This window comes from Sus scrofa, chromosome 13, assembly GCF_054392235.1.
Source record: "Sus scrofa isolate SSC_HxYL_T2T_F1_AM1 chromosome 13, Sscrofa_HxYL_maternal_Yorkshire_Landrace_v2.0, whole genome shotgun sequence".
Classification (NCBI taxonomy): domain Eukaryota; kingdom Metazoa; phylum Chordata; class Mammalia; order Artiodactyla; family Suidae; genus Sus; species Sus scrofa.
In genome coordinates, this window is record NC_139395.1 from 101,660,001 (window position 1) to 101,683,735 (window position 23,735).

The 23,735-nt window shown below is 36.1% G+C and overlaps 1 protein-coding gene across 4 annotated transcripts in view; it reads left to right on the plus strand.

Moving 5' to 3' along the window:
- Positions 1 to 23,735, plus strand: part of LOC110256311 (uncharacterized) — a 611,762-nt gene that overhangs the window by 6,449 nt on the left and 581,578 nt on the right. For all 4 annotated transcript variants that reach the window (XM_084990011.1, XM_084990015.1, XM_084990014.1 and 1 more), the window contains exon 2: positions 15,313 to 15,487. In XM_084990011.1, coding sequence (XP_084846137.1) covers positions 15,313 to 15,487 — 175 coding nt within the window. The remainder of the gene's footprint in view (positions 1 to 15,312; positions 15,488 to 23,735) is intronic.

The window sequence follows — 23,735 nt, forward strand, 5'->3', positions numbered from 1 at the left end:
TCGACCCCTAGCCTAGGAACCTCCATATGCTGCAGGTGGAACCCTAAAAAAGACAACCAAACAAAAAAGAAAGTCCCAAACAATTCTATGTAGTTTTCATTTTACATAGGAATATTTCTTAGAATAATATCAAGACAAATTAAGATAGCAATTTCCCAATGGTTTGTGCTCTTGTTTTTACTTTCTTAACTGTATTCAAAACTCATGTAATGATAGGATGGAAAATAAGAAGCTCGTTTACTGTGATCTAAGAGATCACTCATGTTCAGAGTTAAAAAGTGCTCATGAAGGACCTATGCAACAGTGACATGAAAGAGGACAATAGCAAAGTGCCAAGTCCAAGTGGTGACTCTAGGTGATATTATAAACCTAGGGTTTCTAAACACTTCTATATTTAGATAGTCTTAGAATTTTTGTGTTTAAAGAAATGTTAGATCCTTTGGGTCAATCTATTTTTAAAAATGAAGAAACCAATGTGCTAGAAGGTCAATTTGGCAAAGTAATATATAGAATTTGTACCAAATATATAAATAGAAAACTAATTCTACAATGATGAGTATTTTTTAAAAATATGAAATTTCAAAGTAATAATAGAAATTTGATGAAAGCTGCAAATAAACTAAACATTACTAAAAACCTACCACGCATTAGTTATCACTCTAACAATGTATTTCTTTCCAGTCTTCATTGTATGTGCAAGTATATTTGTATTTTTAATAAAATTAGACTCAGACCATGGATTCAATTTAGTATCCTGCTTTCATTTAGTATATAGAGATTATGTCCTTCAAAAAAATCTATTCAGGGTTTCATAATATTTCACATAATATTTGTGCCATGATGGATTTTATTTATTCTTTATTATTACATAAAATGCTGTTAACAGTCTCCTATATCAAGCATGTGAACCTCTAGAATGTTTTGAGTGGGTTAGAGTCCAAGGTATGAAATTATTAAGTATCAATATTATTGGCCCTTGCCACTAAATACCTATACAAGATGGGATTAGTCTACAGGGATAATGAATATTTAGGTATTTACTTTATGATTGTAAATAGAATGTAGGAGGAGATAAGCAGCAACAAACTTTCTGAATTTCAGTGGTTAGTTGGGTAGTAATACCAGTTACAGGTAAAATGTTCAATGGAATAGCCAGGGCTGGTAGTGTGCAGTTACAATGTATAGCCTATGCGCAATTTCTACTGATAGTCTGGGCATTTATATTAGATTTTTATTGCTGTTGTAACAAATTACCACAAATTTAGCAGCTTAAAATAGCACAACTTTGTTATTTCACAGTCCTGTAGGTCTGGGTTGGCTTGATTGGGTTCTCTGATCTGCATCTCAGACACTGAGTCAAGGGCTCTTAACTGAAAGGTCTGGAAAAGGCCTGTTTCCAAACTCATTCAGGTTGTTGGCAAAATCCATTTTGTTGTGGTGGACTGAGGTCCTCGTTTCCTTGTTGGCTGTCAGCCTAGAGCCTTAGCTCCACATGAGTCCCTGTATCACAGACTCAACAACTGTATGTTGACTCCTCCTCACACTTGAAATCTGTCTAACCTCCATCTGTGCTTCATCTTTCTTACTGCTTCTTCTGGCTTCCTTTTCTGCTCTTTAGGTCTCCTGTTATTGCATTGGGTTGCATTGGGCTTACCTGGGTAATCCAGGAGACTATCCCTATCTGAAGGGCAGTTGGTTATTAACCTTAGTAACTTAATAACTTTCACAGAAGTACTTAGACAAGCGTTTGATCAAATACCTCAGCAGCTGTTCTGTTTTTATTGTTCTTGACATGCCATTCTAGTTACAATTTTGATTGTCATTCCTGAATATAATCTAATGCTGACAGCCACAAGATATGTCATAATCTTTGCCATCAGCCCTATTCCTTTTCTCGCTAATCTTGCTTCAGGAAGCACCACTCTGCCATGGTTAGGTATCTTAACAGGGTCCAAACTTAGCAGTTGCGGCTGGCTTATCATATGGGGCAGTCTTTTTCCCTACCCAGCCCCCAACCCCCTCACCAGCACTCTCCCAAAAGTTCTGCAAGGTTAACTCCCTCCCTGAGAGGTCAAACTCTCAGAGCTCAATTAAATCAAACTTTGTCTTCTGTTGTGCCTATAAAAAATACTTTGTTTTGAGGTTTGGAAGAAAGCTGCTTGTTTATATGGAATTATCCTTGGGCTCATAGAAAATTAAAACAAATAAACAAACCAAAAAACTGCAGGTCTCTTTTGGTTCCAAAGGACATCAGTAGGTCTCAGTATGATGTGTTATGGAGAGACATGTTTTAGATTATAGTTTGTGAAAAATCAAAATCTATTTTTTAGAGACGTTTTGAGGCCTGGAATAACCACAATTATTTGGTTTGGGCTCAGTTCATTTGGGGTACAGAGAGATCTCTCCAAATTAGAGCATTATTTTCATTTACAATTAGATCTGATATATACTTTGCAAGTAATACGTCGAGGATGCTCTCACAAATTGTCTGTAATTCTCCACAGAAGAGACATTTTCTCTAAAGAAGAGTATTCATGAGCTGTGAAACTGAACACAGGGATTCAGTAGACGTGCTTCAGTTATCCCCTTCCCTCTATCCTTCCTCCTGACTTGGAAAATAAAAAATATCCTTCTAGGTTAGTTTCCTCTTGTCCTGAAGCCTGGTGTCTCAGTGAGTCCAATACTGATTGCACATATATCTTCTCTTTTTAATGGTGTTTAAATCAAACACAAATGGGCAGCAAGCTTGAAAATTCCTGGAGCAGACAAAATCAGTTTAGTCATACAAACGAAGCTTAACTTAGCTTGTTTCACAATATTAACTTGACCTGGGTCATTGCTTGCTTCTGCCTCTGGGAATCATAAGCACAACTTAAACGGTTTCCCGCAATTGATAGGAGATATTCATTGACCAATTCTCTATAGTTTAAAAAAATTCTAAGATTGTAAACAACCACTGGAAAGAAAAAATAGTTACTGCCTTTAAAAATATACCTAGAGCCTCATTTAACATTTAATTTGAGTGTTTCCGATTCTGAAGCTATTTTTTTGGTGTATGCACAAGAAACTTTTTTAAATTACTACTTTAATGATTAATTTGTCTTCTGTTATTTCTGAACTTTTGACATAGCCAAAGTAAATCTAGATTCCCTTCTTAGTTGGGTTGTCAAATTCACCTTTCTGTTTGCTCTCAATTCTCTCCCTCTTCCTTCCCCTCTGCCCTCTCATACCTTTTCTTCCCTATTTTTCTTTATAGTATTTTTTGTTTGTTAATATTTCTGAGAGATTTTTCTCAATTTATCTTTTATACCCAAACTTAATGTAAAACTTTTACTGTTATGTTTTCAACTCCTGCCCACCACCCCAAATACTCTTGCTTATAGTTTTGTTTTCTTGTTTTGTTTTCTATAGATTGCTTTTTATGTCTCAAAGTGTATTAATTATGGGTTTTGGACTTTTTTCTTGATTTTTTTTTCAGCAACGTGTTTTTTCCAAGTTTTGCTTTTCTTTGTTTTTGTCTCTCTTGTCTGAGGCCTTCCTTAAGTGTCTAGTGAGTCCTAGATAGCCTGTGTGTGTGTGCCAAAGGCAATAAAATAGCAGATTTCAGCAACAGGCCTTGTTGATTGGTTTGCCTCACTGTAGGGTTAATTGGTTGAAAGCTGCATTATTTCCTTTCAGATACCCAAATATCTAGAATTTTTTCCTTTGCCTGTTCAGTTTCTCCAGGGAACAATTTTCTGACAATGACAGCCTCAAGCTAGATTGGTCCCTGTTCAAGTTCAGAGTGTTTTCAGCAAGCTCGATTATTTGGAGGTGTCTGTATTTGGCTCTGTGGCAAATGTTAATAACAAATTGGAAAAAAAAACATTCCAAAAGTGATATGCATGACTCACTTTACTGAGGATAACGATGATAGCAAAGATAAGAAATGTAATTTGTACTTGGGTTTCAATTCTTTTCTTCTCTTTTTCTACTACTCACTGGTCAGAAAAAGACTGTGGTCATATTACCAGTTTTGTTTTTTCTTGTCCTCTGGAATTTTTGTCAGATTAGTGAATACCTATCATTTAGTCCTCTCATATAACAGTGAACCAATAACTTAGTATCTGTTCGAGTAGAAACAAAATTGGGCAGTTAAAACAAATAAACATGTTTTAACTGCCCAATTTTTGAAATATTTTTTAAAATATTTCATTTATGATTGACATACAAAAAACTACTATTCAGTGTATACAGCTGGATGAGTTGGACATAAGTATACATTTGTGAAGGGACCACCACAATCAGTACCATAAATCTATCCATTACGTCCAATAGATTACTCTTGCCCTCTTTATCATCATGTTTTATAAGAATACTTAATATAAATACTACATTTAGTGAATTTTCAAATATATAATTCAGTATTATTAACTATAGGTGCTGTATTTTATAGAAAATCTCTAGGACTTATTCATCTTGCATAACTGAGGCTTGTACTCCTTGACAAATATCTCCCCATCTTCCTGCTCCCCAGCACCTGGCACCCTTTATTCTACTCTTTGATTTTATAAGTTTGACTGTTTAGATTTCTCATATAAGTGGTATCACATAGTATTTATCCATCTGTGTATGGCTTATTTCACTTACCATAATGTCCTCTATGTTCATCCATATTATTGTAAATTGTAGGAATTCCTTCTTTTTATTTTTATTTTATTTTATTTTATTTTTATTTTTTTATTTCCCCAATACATTATTTTTTTTTCTACTGTGCAGCATGGTGACCCAGTTAAACATACATGTATACATTCTTTTTTCCTCACATTATCACGCTCCATCATAAGTGACTAGATGTAGTTCCCAGTGCTACACATTGATCTCATTGCTAGTCCATTCCAAAGGCAATATTAACCCCAAGCTCCCAATCCATCCCACTCCCTCCCCCTCCCAGAATTCCTTCTTTTTAGAGGTGACTAGTGTTCCATTCTATGTGTACACAGCACATTTTCTTTATCAATTTGTCCATCAAGGGACATTTAGTTTGCTTCCATGTCTTGGCTTCATCATGAATAATTCTGCAATAAATATGGGAGCACAGATTCTTTTCCATGATCTCGATTTCATTCATTTGGGTATATACCCAGAAACGAAATTGTTGGTTCATATGGTAGTCCTGTTTTTAATTTTCTGAGGAGTCTTCATACTCTTTTCCATAGTGTTTGCATTAATTTACATTCTTTCTGACAGTGTGCAAGGGTTCCTTTTTCTTCACAACCTTGCCAATAATTGTTTTGTTTTATTTGTTTCATATTAGTCATTCTGACAGGTGTGAGGTGATAGCTCATTGTGATTTTGATTTGCATTTCCTTGATGATTGGCGATATTGAGCATCTTTTCATGTGCCTGTTTTTTGTTTGCATGTTTTCTTTGCAGAAATATCTATTCATGTCCCCTGCCCATTTTTTAAATTGTATTGTCTGGGTTCTAAAATTGAATTTATAATTTTTAATATGTTTTGGGATATTAACCTTTTATTAGTTACATGTTTTGCAGATACATATTTTATAAAATTCTGTAGGTTGCCATTTCATTTTGTTGTTCCTTTGCTGTGCAAAAGCTTTTTAGTGTGATATGCTCACATTTTTTAATTTTTTTCTCCTCTTCCTGTGTGTTTGGTGGCATAGCCAAAAATTATTGCTAAGAGCAACTTCAAGAAGCATTCCCCATTGTATATTCTTGCCTCCTTTGTCATAGATTAATTGACCATAGGTGCTTGGATTTATTTCTAGACTTTCTATCCTGTTCTGTTGATCTATATTTCTGCTTTTGTGTCAGTAGCATACTATTTAAAATTTTTTTGATCTAGTTCTGTGAAAAATGCCATTGGTAATTTAATAGGGGTTGAATTTGTAGATTTCCTTGGATAGTACACTCTTTTGACCATATTGATTCTTCCAATTGAAGAACATGGTATATCTTTCCATCAGTTTGTGTCATCTTTGATTTCTTTCATCAGGGTCTTATAGTTTTCAGAGTACAGGTCTTTTGTCTCTTTAGCTAGGTTTATGCCTAGGTTTTTTTTTTTCTTTTTGATGTGTTGATAAATGGTATTGTTTCCCTAATTTCTCTTTCTGATCATATGCTGAACACTTGCTGAGATAAACTACAACAATATCTTCTCAGATTCACCTCCTAGAGTAATGACAATAAAAACAAAAATAAACAAATGGGACCTAATTCAATTTGAAAGTTTTTGCACAGCAAAGGAAACCATAAACAAAACAAAAGCACAACTACAGAATGGGAGAAATGAAGCAGCTGACAAATGATTAATCTCCAAAATATACAAACATCTCCTGCAGCTCAGTATCAAAAGAAAAAACAACCCAATACAAAAAATTCACGGAAGATATAAATAGACATTTCTCCAAAGAAAACATATGGATGGCCAAAAAACACATGAAAAGATGCTCAACATCACTAATTATTAGAGAAATGCAAATCAAAACTACTATGAGGCACCTACCACCTTACACTAGCCAGAGTGGCCATCATCAAAAAGCCTATAAATAATAAATGCTGGAGAGGGTGTGGAGACAAGAGAGCCCTCATACTGTTAGTGGGAATATACATTGGTGCAGACACTATGGAAAACAGTATGGAAGTTCCTCAAAATACTAAAAATAGAACTACCATAGGACCCAGCAGTCCCACTTCTGGGCATCTATCCAGAGAAAGCCATAATTCTAAAAGATATATTCACCCCAGTGTTATTGCAGCACTATTTACAATAGCCAAGACATGGAAGCAACATAAATGTTCATCAATAGATCAACAGAGGAATGGATAAAGAAGATGTGATGTATAGATATAGGAATATTACTCAGCCGTAAAAAAGTATGAGATAATGCCATTTGCAGCAACATGGATAGACCTAGAAACTATTTTACTAAGAGAAGTTAGACAGTGAAAGACAAGCATCATATAATATCACCTATATGTGGAATCTAAAAAAAATGAACTTATCTAAATACAAATGAACTTATTTGCAGAACAGAAACAAACTCATAGATTTTGAAAAACTTATGGTTACCAAAGGGGACAGGTGAGGGAGTGGGAGAGATGGACTGGAGATTTAGGATTGGCATATGCACACTGAGATATATGGAATGATTAGCCAATGGGGACCTGATGTATAGCACAGAGAAGTCTACCCAGTATACCATGATAATCTGTGTGGGAAAAGAATCTAAGAGAGAATGGATATGTGTATATGAATGACTGGGTCAATTTGCTGTACAGCAGAAATTACCACAACCTTGTAAATTAAATATACCTCAATAAAACTTGGGAGTCCCCATTGTGGCTCAGCAGTAACAAACCTGACTAGTGCACATGAGGATGTAGCTTCAATGTCTGGTCTTGATCAGTGGATTAAGGATCCGGCATTGCCATGAGCTGTGGTGTAGGTCACAGAAGCAGCTCGAATCCCGCATTGCTCTGGCTATGGCTGTGGCCCTCAGCTACAGCTCTGATTCAACCCCTAGCCTGGGAACTTCCATATGTTGCAGGTGTGGCCCTAGAAAGCCAAAGAAAATTAACCATTTTAATATTTACCAAACCCATTTTATGTTATATCATGTGTGTTATGTTTATTTACATGTTCTAATCTTCTAAAATGATACTTTATATATTTTTCTATTGAAGTTAAAATTTGAAAAAAAATCAAGCCTGTTATTTGAGTGCTGAAAATTATCAGCCCCTGACGTTTTTAAAGCCAATTAGGAAAAGTTATTTTTCCAGGAAATTCTTCTAGAGATTAGAAATTAATGCTCCCTTGCAAGACCAAAGGTAATCTACATGAGATATTTTTCCTACTGTTTTTAAAAATAACAAGTCCATTAATTTTTAATGGGTGTAATATCTGATAATTCTCACAAATGTTCTTTAGTGAATGCTGAATCATTTTTCTTTTGCAGAGTAATCCTTGGATAACAAGAAATTTAACAGATTTTCTCTCTGGAACTCTGGTATAGTTGAGACTTTTCAAGAATTTTTGCATACTGAGGCTGGTGACCTTGCTAGTACTGAATTTGTTCCAAAAATTAGGAGAGCTTGATGTAGAGTCTTTTGTATATGATGTAATACCTAACTTAGCACAGTGAGTTCTTTCTCAATAGCAATGTAAACCATCTGTAAAAAGGTAGTGTCAGGAGTTTGTGTCATGGCACAGCAGAATCAAAACTGACTAGTATCCATGAGCGTGCAGGTTCAGTCCCTGGCCTTGCTCAGTGGGTTAAGGATCCTGTGCTGCAGTGACCTGTGGTATAGGTCATAGATGTGGCTTGCATCTGGTGTTGCTGGGTCTGTGATGTAGGCCAGTGGCTACAGCTCTGATTCAACTCCTAGTCTGGGAACCTCCATGTGCTGAATGTGCGACCCTAAAAAACAGTGGCAAAGCATGAATCTGGAAACCACCATGATTCTCTGTGAGTAGATGGCCTGAGAAGGTAATGCTGGGAACCATAGCTGGGGAAAAGATGTTAAAGGATATGTGTCTATATTACTTAGAATATTTTTAAAAATTTTAATATGGAGTTCCCGTCGTGGTGCAGTGGTTAACGAATCCGACTAGGAACCATGAGGTTGCGGGTTCGGTCCCTGCCCTTGCTCAGTGGGTTAATGATCCGGCGTTGCCGTGAGCTGTGGTGTAGGTTGCAGACGCGGCTCGGATCTCACGTTGCTGTGGCTCTGGCGTAGGCCAGTAGCTACAGCTCCGATTAGACCCCTAGCCTGGGAACCTCCATATGCCGCGGGAGCGGCCCAAAGAAATAGCAAAAAGACAAAAAAAAAAATTTTTAATATGAAATTTGTGTTTAAAATATTTGTCCAAAGAATCTTTGGTGAATACTTCCTGGGTTCACCAAAAAAATAATTATTCTTTATTCATTGTGCACAGGACAGCAGGTCTCAAAGTGTGGTCAGAACTATTTCCTATATCACTAATATGTTATTTGCATCTTTGAGTCTTTCTCACGTGAATGCACCGTGAAAATTTCTAGAGGCTTGTGATATATGATGGTTACATCACCATTTTGCACCAAGACGTAAGAACTTCTCTTTCATAATGCCAGTCAGGGAAAATAATTTCTACATCAGATAAGTATAGTCCATCATCTTGGCACAGTTGCTTTGCTTTTCCTTAGCTACGCAGTGGTTAACAAATCTGACTAGGAACCATGAGGTTGCAGGTTTGATCCCTGCCCTTGCTCAGTGGGTTAACGATCCGGCGTTGCCATGAGCTGTGGTGTAGGTTGCAGACGCGGCTCGGATCCCGTGTTGCTGTGGCCCTAGCGTAGGCCGGTGGCTGCAGCTCCGGTTAGACCCCTAGCCTGGGAACCTCCATATGCCACAAGAGCGACCCAAGAAATGGCAAAATAAAAGACAAAAAAAAAAAAAAAAATAGAATGCTTTTCCTTAGCCACATGAGGTGTGTCACACAGAAAAGGAAAGGAAAGAATGAGGGTAGATCAGTCAGTGGATGCCTTAATCTCGACCATGGTTCCCAGCAACTAGATGGGAGCCTCAGTGCTTTTCCACCCTCATTCTCAAAGAGAACAATCTTTATAAGTTAATGACCTCAGGCATATGTGGGTGCACATGCACAAGCATGCACATGCACACAAATGTATGTATAGATGTACATATATTTACAACTATACTCACTGTGGGCCACGAAAATCTCCAACTTCTTAGCATTCACTACTAGTTGTTTAAGTACATATAAATATGATGTGTGAGCATTAATGACTCAGTGTGAACTCATGCAAATTCTTCAAAGAAGATACATGTACCAGCACCACCTCTCCGGCTCAGTTTCCTCACCTTTTGTCTTATTTCTTAAGTGGAAATAATACAAATAAGATATTAGAGTCAAATTAGCTAATACATAGTGATTGTGACATTGCCCAATATACAGTAACAACTAAATATCACACTAACTCATTATGTGTTAGCTAGCATCATCATTCCCACTAGTAGTAGAAAATAGACTTTGTTTTATTGCAAACCTATTCTTTCTGATTCTTTCTTTTTTGTTTGGCGCTCTTTTGGAATAAAGATTTCCACATTAAATAAGAAATGTTTATTAATGGGAGAAAGTATAGTTAACTAGACAAACTAGGAGGTAAGTTTATCACCTTAGGGAGATGAACACAATGCACTAACCAGTCACAGTTGTTATATACAACTTGAATTATACTACGTGCTTGAAAGCCATATTTATAATTGGGAAATGCTTATTCATTTCTACCAGCTAAAAACCTAAAAGATTTGGAAGACTTATGTGTGAAGTTGGCTTGCTCTTGCCAGTTACCTGTTTCTGTTTAGTTATATGGCTAACTGGGTTTTCTTTGTTGATTTATTGGCTGCATTAAATCTGGTTAATGTAGAAGACAAACGTGAGCACATTTCATTCATCATTCCTTCATTTATGTTGTTACTGTGCTTTAGAAATCCACTGCTAGGAAATGTACTAACCTTTTTGGGTTTTTTTTGGCCCTGCCATGGCATGTGAAAGTTCCTGGGCCAGGGCTGAACCCCTGTCTCAGCAGTGACCCAAGCCACAGCAGTGACAACACCAGATCCTTAAACTGATGAGCCACCAGGGAACTCTGGAAATGTACTAACTTTAATCAAGCTAACCTAACAACCTAGAATCTTCCAGATTGCCTCTTTCTATTCAGTGAAGTCCTGGTGAATTAACTTGAGGTAATATATCCACGACACCTAATAGGTGCAGCTTGTTAAATTATGATATTTGAATTTATGTATAAGTATTCAGAAGCAGATAAAGATTACAGAATATATATATATGTATTTTTTCATTATTAAATAATTCAAAGAAATCTGTGTATGTACATATTCCATTTATATTCATGGGGGCTAATACAAAGAAAAATTTGGCATATATATATTCTAGGAAGGAGGTAAAGATTGCCTGTCATTCAGCAAATATTTTTTAGGCTTCTTCTGGATATAAAGAACTGGGCTATACACTAGGAAATAAAAATTTAAGACTGTGCTTGCTTGAAAGTATGCAGAATTTATGGCAGGGACACACAGGTCATATATCTACACTGACAATATGTATATTACCATTTTAACCTCTTCGTAACTTTTATAATCTGTGTGTAAGTTATTCTTTTTGTTTCTTGTGTTTTTAAATATGAGAAATTTAGCATTTTAAAATGCCTATATTTTAGAGGTTTCAATTTGTATAATTGTGTTGTGATTTGAGTTTTTAATTGTGTTTAACACTTACAAGTTTTCAGAGATGATTGTATTTTTGCAGAAGTATTCGGTTAAGGCACTTGAATAAGTATATAAAACTTCCATTGCTGAAACATCTAAAAGAAACAACCTCTTTTAGCACTTCTTTTTGAAATCATAAATATGCATGGGTATTGACTTCAAAGAGATGAACTTCATAGTCTTTATGATTTTAATTGCCACTGAGATTAAATTTCTATTTAAAGATACATAGGGTAGTTGTAAGTACTATATTTCCTGTTCTTTACCTTTTGAATTAATTTTTATATATTTCTAGAAACTTTAGATAGCTCATTGGTATTAATATTTTCTTTGAGATTTGAATTTTAACTTTACGATTTTTACCCCTATATAAATATTCTAATTTTTAAGTGGTTAAGATTTGAAAATATTTTCCTAAGTTTTTCATCGGGACACCTTACTCAAATAATGATTATGAAAGTAATCTCTTCCGATTTTTCTAATCTTTTTATAGTTTTTGCATTTTGTTTCTCATTTCATCTGTTAATTACTTTTGTATATGACATATAAAAGGGTCCTTTTTCTTTCTTTTTCTAAATATTTTCAAATTATCCTAATGCCATTTTAAGAATAGTTAACTCTTCTCTATTACTTTAAAGTGCCAACTTGATCATATGTATATGGCTTATCCAGTTTGACCCACTGATTTTTATTTACCTTTTTCCTCAAGTGCTAGGTACACTATTTTAATAATTTAGCTTTATAGTTTATTTTGATATCTAGAATAGTCCTCACTCACTGTTCTTTTTTACTGTTATATATTTTTTCTTATACATTCCTACAGATAAGCTTTACAATCACTTTTCAAATAGACAACACATTAAAACATCTCTCCACTTACCCATATCTTCTTTTATGACCCTTAGCAAAGTTTTATAATTATTTTTGTAAGTATAGCTCTTGTACATTTACTTTTATATTTATTCTTGGGCATTTTGCAGTATTTGGATTAATTTAATTTAATTTTATTTTATTTTTATCTTTTTAGGGCCATCCCCATGGCATATGGAAGTACCCAGGCTAGGAGTTGAATTGGAACTGTAGCTGCCGGCCACAGCAATGCCAGATCAGAGACGTGTCTGCAACCTAAACCATAGCTCACAGCAACTCTGGATCCTTAACCCACTGAGTGAGGCCAGGGATCAAACCCGAATCCTCACAGATACTAGTTGGGTTCATTACCACTGAAACACTACGGGAACTCCTTGGATTAATTTTAAATGAGGTATTTTGCCATTGACCTGTTAAACGTTATTGTTGCTTTATAGGAAAATAATTACTACTTTATTGAATACATTATTGTTCTTCAGTTTATTGCTTAGTATTTTCTAAAATTAAAATAATATACTCTTTGGAGTTCCTGTTGTGGCTAAGTAGGTTAAGAACCCAACTAGTATCCATGAGGATGCGGGTTTGATCCCGGGCCTCACTCAGTGGGTTAAGGATTTGGTGTTTCTGTGAGCTGTGGTATAGGTTGCAGACATGGTTCAGATCTCACACTGCTGTGGCAGTGTTATAGGCTGGCAGCTGCAGCTTCAAATTTACCCCTAACCTGGGAACTTCTGTATGCCACAGATGTGGCCCTAAAAAGAAAAATATATATATGTAGACTTAAAATTCTAACAAATTTTTTCTAATATTCCTAACTTTATTAAATTTTTCATCTTATTCATTGGTTAGAAATTCAAAAACATTGTTGGAAAGTGTCAGTAATTGAAGTTGCATCTATATTTTATTCTTAACTTTAAAAGACATGCATGTTTCTAGTGTTTTGCAATTATGTATGATACTTTTCTATAGATTTTTATAATATTCCAAAGTTACTTCCTGGGAAACATCACCAGCTGAGAGGACCTAAGTTATAAAGATGTTAAATGGTAATATGTTACTTGATTATTTACATTATTAATGGAAAATTAAAATTATTTCCAAATATAGGACTCCTATTTTTTTCTCATGTAAAAATATTTGGCTTCAGCAGGCACTATTTTGTACTAAGGAAATTGGGTGGTGAACAATAGGTCTTTCCTTTTTCCCATAGAATTTTTGGCACTTAGCCTATAAGATTAACAGTTTTCCCTCTTCTAATAAATAAATACTTTATACATCCATTTAAATACTTTTATAAAGACTATTTTAATCAAAACATAGTTATTTTTAACCAAAATTTACAGTTGTCAGTGACCATCAATGCTATTTTTTAAAAATAGATAAGCAACAAAGATATATATCACAGGGAAATATAGCCATTGTTTTATAATAATGTTAAATGGAGTATAATCTATAAAAATATTGAATTGCTATGTTGTATACCTGAAACTAATATAATATTGCAAATCAACTATACTTCAATAAGGAAAAAAAAAACCTTCTAGATACCCTGGAGGTCAATGGACTATCAACACGGGCTCCATCGCTTGTATATAGAAGTAGCAAATGGAAAAGTTCCCTTTGTGGCTTGGTGGTTAATGAACCCGAGTAGTATCTATGAGGATGCAGGTTTGATCCCTGACCTCACTAAGTGGGTTAAGGATTTGGCATTGCCATGAGCTGTGGTGTAGGTCGCAGACGTGGATTGGATCCTGCGTTGCTGTGGCTGTGTCGTAGGCTACAGCTCCAATTCGACCCCCAGCCTAGGAACCTCCACATGCCACGGGTGTGGCCCTAAAAACAAAACAAAAACAAAAACAAAACTAGCAAATGTATTTTCTCTGCCCAGGCCAAGCCAGCCATGTGACCAGAATCTTGGCACTGAAAGAAGAGTTTTTACCCTTCCCCAGTACTCTAGCTTTTTATTACTGACTCCTCCTGACCTAATGGGAGTTGACATTTCCATTAATTAAGAATATAAATACATACATACATAAATAGAAAAGGAAGCCAGAGGGTGGCCTGGCGCCCAGAAAGCTCTTCAGAGAGGAGGTAGTTCATGCTTCATTAGCATCTTTGCAACCTCTCCAAATCTGCTAATGCAGTCTTTATTCTGAGACACACTCAGAGAACTCCAATTTAGAGGGGATGATTTGGTTTCAACCTTTGGTGATTCTGAGCATTTCTGACTGGTTTTTCATGGCCTTTAAAGGGCCAGCTTGCCTCAAATCTAAGGTACCTCCTCAGTTCATTTACCTTCCTTTCCACAGTGCCTTCAAAAGAAAGATTATTTCTGCCCTCAACAGAAGCCCCCATGCTGTCACAATGCAATATGAAATGTTGTGTGATGGTGGTGATTTAGCTGGTTGTTAACAATTTTTTAGTCATCTTTTCTCCTCAGCAAGGTTTTTATGTTCGTCAGGCAGGTCAAACTTCTCCAAGGTGAGCTGAACAGCATTACTACAAGTGAGCATTTTTGCCAGCAGTCTGATGTTTTAGGCCAGAAGCAAGTGGTGGAAGGGAGAAATAGAGGAGGCTGTTGGGAAGTCCATTCCACCAGCAATCATGGTGGCTTCCAACTGCACTGGGCTTAGGGTCAGATACAAAAGTGGTAAGAACAGGAGTTCCTGTCGTGGCTCAGTGGTTAACGAATCCGACTAGGAACCATGAGGTTGCGGGTGTGATCCCTGGCCTTTCTCAGTGGGTTAAGGATCTAGCATTCCCGTGAGCTGTGGTGTAGGCCGGCTGCTGCAGCTCCAATTGGACCCCTAGCCCCCTAGGCTGGGAACCTCCATATGCCATGGGTGTGGGCCTAGAAAAGGCAAAAAGACAAAAAAAAAAAAAAAAAAGTAAAAGTGGTGAGAACAAGTTCTCTGCCCTCCATGTGCAGCCATTTAGGGACAAAGACATATAACGGCAAGCAGAATTTAATAAGGACAGAACTGCATGCTATAGATTTTATGAAGTGGAGTTCATGAGAGAGAAGATGGGGTGGGAGACAAAGATAAAATTCCGGAATGTTTTTATCATAGGGCCTTTGAGGAAAGAGGCTGTGATTTGTTTCAAAGCTGCATTGCCTTACACACAGACTGCTTTCCTTCACTGCAGCTTAGAGTTACTGGCGATGCAGTGCTGTCAACACCTCCCAACAAGCTGTCCTCTGGTGCCGCTCCTCTCTTTGATCAATATACAATCAGGAAGTTGAACCAATGCTGTCCAAGAAAGGGTGGTACACATTCCTTTTTGCTTCCTCATGAAGAGGTTGGATCAGCAGCTAAAACAGGTGAGTGGAGCTGTACCTTTATTGTCCTTCAGGCTACCAGTAGTAGCTTCGGATCCCATTCCTCATCAACAAAATATCTCTCTGGGCTTCTGTGTTGACTGAGAACTTGTGGCTCCAGAGGGCCTGGGCTACCTCTTCTGTGAGTTGGCCAAGGAAAAGCTCAAAGGTGCCCAGCGTCTCTTGAAGATGCAAAACCAATGCAAAGGCCACACCCACTTCCAGGATACTCAGAAGTCAATGGGTCACACGGTGAGTGAGGTAGAGCCCTGGACACCATGGAAGCCACAGTGGCCCTGGAGAAGAACCTGAACCAGGCCGTTTGGGATCCGAATACCCTGGGTGGACCTGCATGAAACTCTGTGACTTCCTGGAGAGAGAGAGACTTTCTAGATAAGCAGGTGAAACTCATCAAGATGAATGCGATCACGAAACTGCCTTCCATAGGCGGGCAGGCCCCAGGTGGGTCAGGGCGAGTATCTCTTATAAAGGCTCTACCTTAGGCACCACTGGGGTCTTGCGAGCCCAGCAGCATTTGAGGGGTCCTGTTGCATTTCCTTCTGTTCAAGCTTCTCTTTGCAGCCACTAGGCAGCTTTTTTTTTTAACACCCAGGAACACTCGCCCAAGGTTTTTGCAGGAAAAAAAAAGGTAAGAATACAATTCCCTGCCATCTGCCTGCTTCACAGGTTAGCCTCATTAAAGGAACTCCAGAGTTTGGTTATTATAAATGTTGGCGTATTTTGGATTCCTTGAGGTTGGAGTCATTAACTTAGTAGCTTGGAGGTGTTGAGTAGGAATAAGGACAGGAACGTGTTTTAGGACATTGGAAAGAACTCATTCAGCATTTCCAGCTTCCTTCCAAATTTAAAGTGTAAGTCGAGTTCTGTTTCATTCCTTTTCCCTCTTAGTCTCTGCCTAGTCTTCTCAAAGTTTCCAGAGTCAGTTCTGTTTTCTGAAATAATGTATTTTCTCTCTCTAAAAAGGATTTTTTTAATCTCTATTTTTAGAAAGTATCACATAGCAAATAAGATTCATGGTTTCTGGTGGAGCAAAATGGAAAATTAGAATTTTAATTTTATCCCCAAATTGATTTCTCTTTTGCTTAAAATAGTTTCTATAGAAAACTGGGAAACTGATAATGGAAGGTAATCATGAAATGACTTTTCTCATCTTTGTTGCTCTATGACAACATCTGTATTACTTCTTATTTGCATTATGGGGGCATTTACTCAGCCTAGTCCTAAACCTCTCAAGCCCCAGCTTTGAGTACTTGTTTGCAGTAGACTGTGTCAGTCTCTCAGCCTCAATGACAGCAATTCTCCCGTCTCTATATAGCTCGGATCATTTAAACTCCAATAAAAACCATAATTTGTTTTATGGACCTTGTGTTCACAGCCATTTCTAATTAACTCGAGTGAATTAAAACTTGAAGTCTTGAAGTCCTCAGATAGTCTTACAGTGTAGCTGTATCTGCATTCCTGGAGCTGTGGCTTCTCTTTACATTTTGCTTTCACTGTTGTATGTTCACATTTTATTTTCCACTTTATTACTCCCAAAGGCACCAACCCTATTTGTTGAGTTTATGAATGAAAAATATGGAAGAAGAAAGTATTGTAAGAGCTTGCATTTTCCACACATTGATGCCTCAGTGGCCTCTGTAGTTAATCTGCTACACTCTTTCATCTTCATGAATTCTTAATTTCTTTATTACTGCTTTTCTCTTTCGGCAATTCCACACAAATCCCACATTCTGGAGAATTCCTTGAAGGGTTTGAGCATTGTTTCTTCCTCCATACCAGACTCTGGCCCTCCCCATGACCCCCAAACTAATATCCTTTGATACATTTAATACATGCTTTAACTATCCAGAGGGGGGTTTGTTGTTTTGCAATCAATAATTCTGCTACATCACTCAATATATAGTAGACGTTGTTTAATTAGGTGCAAATCAACAGGTGTTAGAGACTGATAGTTTAAGAAGTTATGATATTTGCCAAATGTAGGATAGGAGAGAACTTGTTTGACACCTTTCTATGTGCAAGTGATTTATTAGTCTGAGATGGTGAAATTTATGAAAACTTAAGGTTAAAGTAATAGCTTTAGTGTAACTACTGAGCCAATGACATGGACTTTTCTTTTGTAAAGAATTACATTGGGCTCACTTTCTTACTATTGTGTAGAATCCTGGTGTCTCTGATGTCATTTCTTTTAATTTAAGATAATTATTTTAGTATGAAAAATTGACATATGTTCTACAGTTCTTCTTACCCAAATATGTACACACACAAAAAGGAAGTACAGCAGCACAAAGCCAGTCCTGTACAAGCCTTTGTAGATTTTCTAGGTGGAAATAAAATGATAGGTTTCTTTCATTGACTTTCTCCTATAGGTGATGAGAACATTGTAATCAGATTAGGAACATTACACCTTCCATGACATATTCACCAGCTAGCACCCTTGCTTAGCCTCTGCAAAGAAGGTACATTTTAGACAAAGTTGGGGAGTGGGCACTATGCCAATGTCTGACTTTTTTTCGTTGTGTCTTTCTTCTAAACCGACACCCTTATTTTTCTTTATGTCTAAAGAATCCTAATTTTAGAGTTCTGTACCTATGGTCATAAATCTCTCCATGCACATATTCTGGCTGACAGGAGACATTACTGACTATAAAGAATTTCACTCCAGTGCCATAGGAAGGGAACATAGAACATTCCTTACCATCTTGCAGACATGTGCAGAGTGCCTTTCCAAATCACTTGGTCATTTATGGATAAAGCCATGTTCAGCTCATCAGTATTTTCCTACATACAGTTTGGGAGATTATGGAGTCTGACTTCTTCCCAACACTGAAATTCTCTAAGTTTCTGACTTAAAGGCATTTAAGTTGAAAGTAAAATATTTCACTAGTTTGAGAGGTTGAAAAATTCTAATTATCACGAAACTCTTACACGGAGAAAAATTGCCTGCATATCATTGTCCCCTGTTCAACTCTTAAGGGGATAATAATGATAATAATAACTAATATGTTTATAGTTCTTACTGCATTTCAGGAACTATCTAAGTATTTAACAATGACTTCATCCTCATAGCAACCCTATAGGAAATATACAACTGTATATTGTGTATAAAGTTTTGCAGGTAAGAAATACAGGGTATTACAGAGCAATTCAGAGTATGCTTATTCTCACTTCCATATTTCAGCACCCACATTTTCCCTTCTTGAGACTGTATACCACTAGTCATTCTTCATAGAACATGTTTTCCACAATCTTCATTTTTTTTAATTAGGATATAACTGGCATAATATTGTATTAGTTTAGGTGTACAACATGATAATCTGATATGTGTATATATTGAAAAATGGTTATCACGATAAGTTAATGTTCATAACAACACACAAACTTTTGTTCTTGTGATGAGAACTTTTAACATTTATTCTTAGTAACCTTCAAAATACAATACAGTATTGTTTTCTATAGTCACCATAAATTATATCCAGAAATTATTTATTTTATAACTATAAGTTTTTATCTTTTTCACTCATTTTGCTCTCTCCCTCAGCCCCTATCTCTGGCAACCACAATCTGTTCTTTGTATCCATGGGTTCTGGGATTTTGCTTTTCGTTTTACATTCCATGTATAAGTTATACCATATAATATTTGCCTTTCTATTATTACTTATTTCACTTAGCACAATGCCCTCAAGGCCCATTTCTGTTATTGCAAATGGTAAGAATTCTTCTTTTTTTATGGCCAAGTAATATCCCTTTGTCTTTATTCATCCATCCGTGGACACTTGGGTTGCTTCCATGTTTTGGCTATTGTAAATAATCTGCACTGAACATGAGTGTTCAGTTATCTTTTTGAGACAGTAATTTTACTTAGGGTAAATACCCCCAAAGTGGAATTGCTGGATCGTATGGTAGTTTGTTCGTTCGTTCTATCTGTCTGTCTGTCTGTCTGTCTGTCTGTCTGTCTATCTATCTATCTATCTATCTATCTACCTACCTATCTACCTATCTATGTATCTATGTATCTATTTATTTATTATTTTTGCTTTTTAGGGCCTCACCTATGGCATGTGGAGGTTCCCAGGCTAAGGGTCTAATCAGAGCTACAGTTGCCAGCCTACACCACAGCCACAGCAATGCCAGATCCGAGCTGCACCTGCTACCTACACCACAGCTCATGGCAATGCTAATCCTTAACCCACTGAGGCCAGGGGTCAAACTCTCAACCTCATGGTTCCCAGTCAGATTGGTTTCCACTGTGCCATGACGGGAACTCCAGTAGTTCTGTTTTTCATTTTTTGAAAATCTCCCTACTGCTTTCCATAGTGGCTGCACAAATTTACACTTTCACCAACAGTCCACAAGAGTTCCCTTTTTCCACATCCTCACCAACACATAAGGTCTTCTGTTTTTGATAAGAACCATTCTTTCAGAGGTGAGGTGGTATTTTATTATAGTTTTGATTTTCACTTACCTGATGATTAGCGATGTTGAACAACTTTTCATGTACTTGTTAACCATTTGTAATTCTTCTTTGGAACAATGTCTGTTCAAATCCTCTGCACATTTGTAAATTGGATTGTTTGACTTTTGCTATTTAGTGGTGAGTTCTTTATGTATTTTGGGTATTAACTACCAATTGAACATGTCATTTTCAAATATTTTCTCCCGTTTCATAGGTTGCCTTTTTATTTTATTGATAGTTTCCTTTGCTGTACGGAAACTTTAGTTTGGCATAGTCCCACTTGATGAATTTTACTTTTTGTTGCCTTTGCATTTGGTGTCAAATTCAAAAAATCATCACCAAGACTGATGTTAAGGAGCTTACTGCCTATGTTTTCTTCTAGAAGTTGTATGGTTTCAGGCCTTATATTCAAGTTTTTAGTTTATTTTGAGTTGATTTTTCTGTGGTGTAAGATAGGGGGTCCAAATTCATTTTTTTTCAGGTAGTTGTCTGGTTTTCTCGATATCATTTATTGGAGAGACTATCCTTTCCCTGTTGTATACTATTGGCTCCTTTGTCATAAATAAATCAACCATATCCATGCATTTATTTCCGGGCTCTTTATTCTGCTCCATTGATCTATGTGTCTGTTTTTATGCCAATACTATCTTGTTTTGATTATTGTCAATTTGTAATATAGTTTGAAATCTGGAAGCATGATGAGTCTAGCTTTGTTGTTTCTGAAGATTGCTTTGGCTATCCAGGGATCCTTTTTGTTGCCATACAAATTATAATATTGTTCTATTTCTATGAAAAATACTACTGAAATTTTGAATCTGTAGATGGTTTTGAGCAGTATGGACATTTTTATAATATTAATTCTTCCAATTCATGAGCATGGACTATTGTTCCATTCATTTGTATCTTATTCAATTTATTTTTTCACTGTCTTGAAGTTTTCACTGTACTGGCCATTCACCTCCTTGGTTAAGTTTATTCTTTATTAAATGTCTTAGTTTTGATGCAATTGTGAATTGGACTTTCTCCTTAATTTCTCTTTCTGATAGTTTATTATTAGTGTATATAAATACAATTTATTTATGTATATATTTATTTTATATCCTGCAACTTGGATACATTGCTTTATTAGTTCTAAACGTTTTTTGGTGAAGTATCCAGGGTTTTTTCTACGTATATCATATCTGTGAGTAGAGATAGTTTTATTCTTCCTTTCCAATATGATGCCTTTTATTTCTTTTACTTTCCTAATTGTCCTGGATAACTTCCAATACTGTGTTGAATAAAAGTGATGAGAGGAGTTCCCTTGTGGCAGAGTGGGTTAAGGACTTTGTGTTGTCACTGCAGTGGCTCAGGTTACTGCTGTGCCACAGGTTTGATCGCTGGCCCAGGAACTTTCACAAGCTGTGAGCACAGCCAAAAAAAAAAAGTGATGAGAGTGAGTGAGCATTGAAATCTTAGAGGAAAAGTTTTCAGTTTTTCATTTTGAGTATGATGCTACCTGTAAGCTTATCACGTATGGACTTTATTGGGTTGAGGTAATTTATTAAAAGCTGAAGTTTTTTTGCCTAAAAAGATGTTTACTTTTGTCAAAGGCTTTTTCTGCATCAATTGAAATGGTTGTGATTTTTATCCTTTATCCTGTTAAGGTGTTCTGTCACCTTAGCTGATTTGCTTATGATGAAACATCCTTGCATCTCAAGGATGGATTCCACTTGGTCATAGCATATTATCCTTTCAATGAGTAGTTGAATTTGGTTCGGCTAATATTTTGTTGAATGTTTTTACATCCATGTTCATCAGATAGATTTTCCTGTACTTTTTTCTTCATATAATGTCTTTGTCTGGCTTAGACATCAGGGTGATGCTGGCCTGAGTTACTTTCTATTCTCCTTTTGGGGAAGAACTTGGGAAGGATTGGCATTAGTTCTTTAGATGTTTGGTGGATTTCACCAATGAAGCCAGCTGGTCCTGGACTTTTATTTGTTGGGAAGTTTTGATCACTGATTTAATCTACTTTCTTGTTATTCTGTTCATATTTTCTATTTCTTCTTGATTCTCTCTTGGTAGGCTATATGTTTCTAGGATTTTTCCATTTTTTTTCTAGGTTATACAATTTGTGTGTTAATGTTCTTAGTATTTTTTTATTATCCTTCTGTGGTTTCAGTTATAACATCTCTTTGTTTCTGATTTTAGTTATTTGATTCCTCTCTTGTTTCTTGGTGAGTCTAGAGGTCTGTCTGTTTTTTATCATTTTCAAAAACTAGCTGTGAGTTCAGCTGATCATTTTGATTTTTTTTTGTCTCTATTTCATTTATTTCTACTCTGATCATTCTTATTTCCTTGCTTTCACCCCATCAACAAATGAGCAGGAGATCTAAACAGACATATCTCCAAAGAAGACATACAGATGGCCAAAAAAACACATGAAAAAATATTCAACATTACTCATTATTAGAGAAATGCAAATTCAAGTGGAACACTATGAGGTACCACCTTACACCAGCCAGAATGGCCATCATCAAAAAGTCTACAAACAATAAGTGCTGGAGAGGGTGTGGAAAAAAAGGAACTGTCTTACATTGTTGGTGGGATTTTAAATTGGTGCAACCACCGTGGAAAACAGTATGGAGATTCCTCAGAAAACTAAAAATAGAACTACCATTTGATCTAGCAGTCACACTCCTGGGCATCTACCCAGAGAAAACCATGACTCAAAAAGACACATGTACTCCAATGTTCACTGAATCATTAGGTATAATAGCCAAGGCATGGAAACAACCTACACGTCCATCGACAGAGGAGTGGATCAAGAAGAGGTGGTACATATATGCAATAGAATATTACTCAGCCATTAAAAGGAATGGAATACTGGCATTTTTAGCAACATGGATGGACCTAGAAATTATCATGCTAAGTGAAGTCAGTCAGACAATGAGACACCAACATCAAATGCTATCACTTACCTGTGGAATCTAAAAAAAGGACACAATGAACTTCTTTGCAGAACAGATACTGACTTACAGACTTTGAAAAACTTACGGTCTCCAAATGAGACATTGGGAGGTGAGGGGATATACTGAGGGTATGGGATGGAAATGCTATAAAATTTGGTTGTGATGGTTGTTGTACAACTATAAATGTAATAAAATTCATTGAGTAATTTAAAAAAAAGCTGTGAGTTCAACTGATCATTTTGATTGTTTTTTTAGTCTCTATTTCATTTATTTCTACTCTGATCTTTCTTATTTCCTTGCTTTTACTAACTTCATACTTAGTTCTTCTTTTACTAATTCCTTGGAGTATTACTGGTTCCTTAGGATATAAAGTTGGATTATTTATTTCAGATATTTTCTTTCTTAATGTAGGCACTTATTACTAAACTCTAGAACTGTTTCTCTTGTATCTTTGGCATATTGGTATATTATATTGGTAAATTGTATAGCTTTGATATATTGTATTCTCTTTTTCATTTGTTTCAAGATATTTTTTGATTTCTCTTTTTTTCCCTTCTTTGACACATTGGTTATTCAGTAACAGCTTGTTTAATTTTAATGTATTTATGAATTTTCCAGTTTTCTTCTTGTAATTCATTTCTAGTTCTGTACCATTGTAGCTCTAAAAGTTGCTTGATGTGAATTCAGTGTTCCTAAATTTATAAAGACTTGTTTTTGGCTTAACATGATATATTGTGGAGGATTTTCCTTGTGAGCATAAGAAGAATGTATATTCTGCTTATTTAGGATAGAATGTTCTGTAAATGTCTGTTAAGTTCAA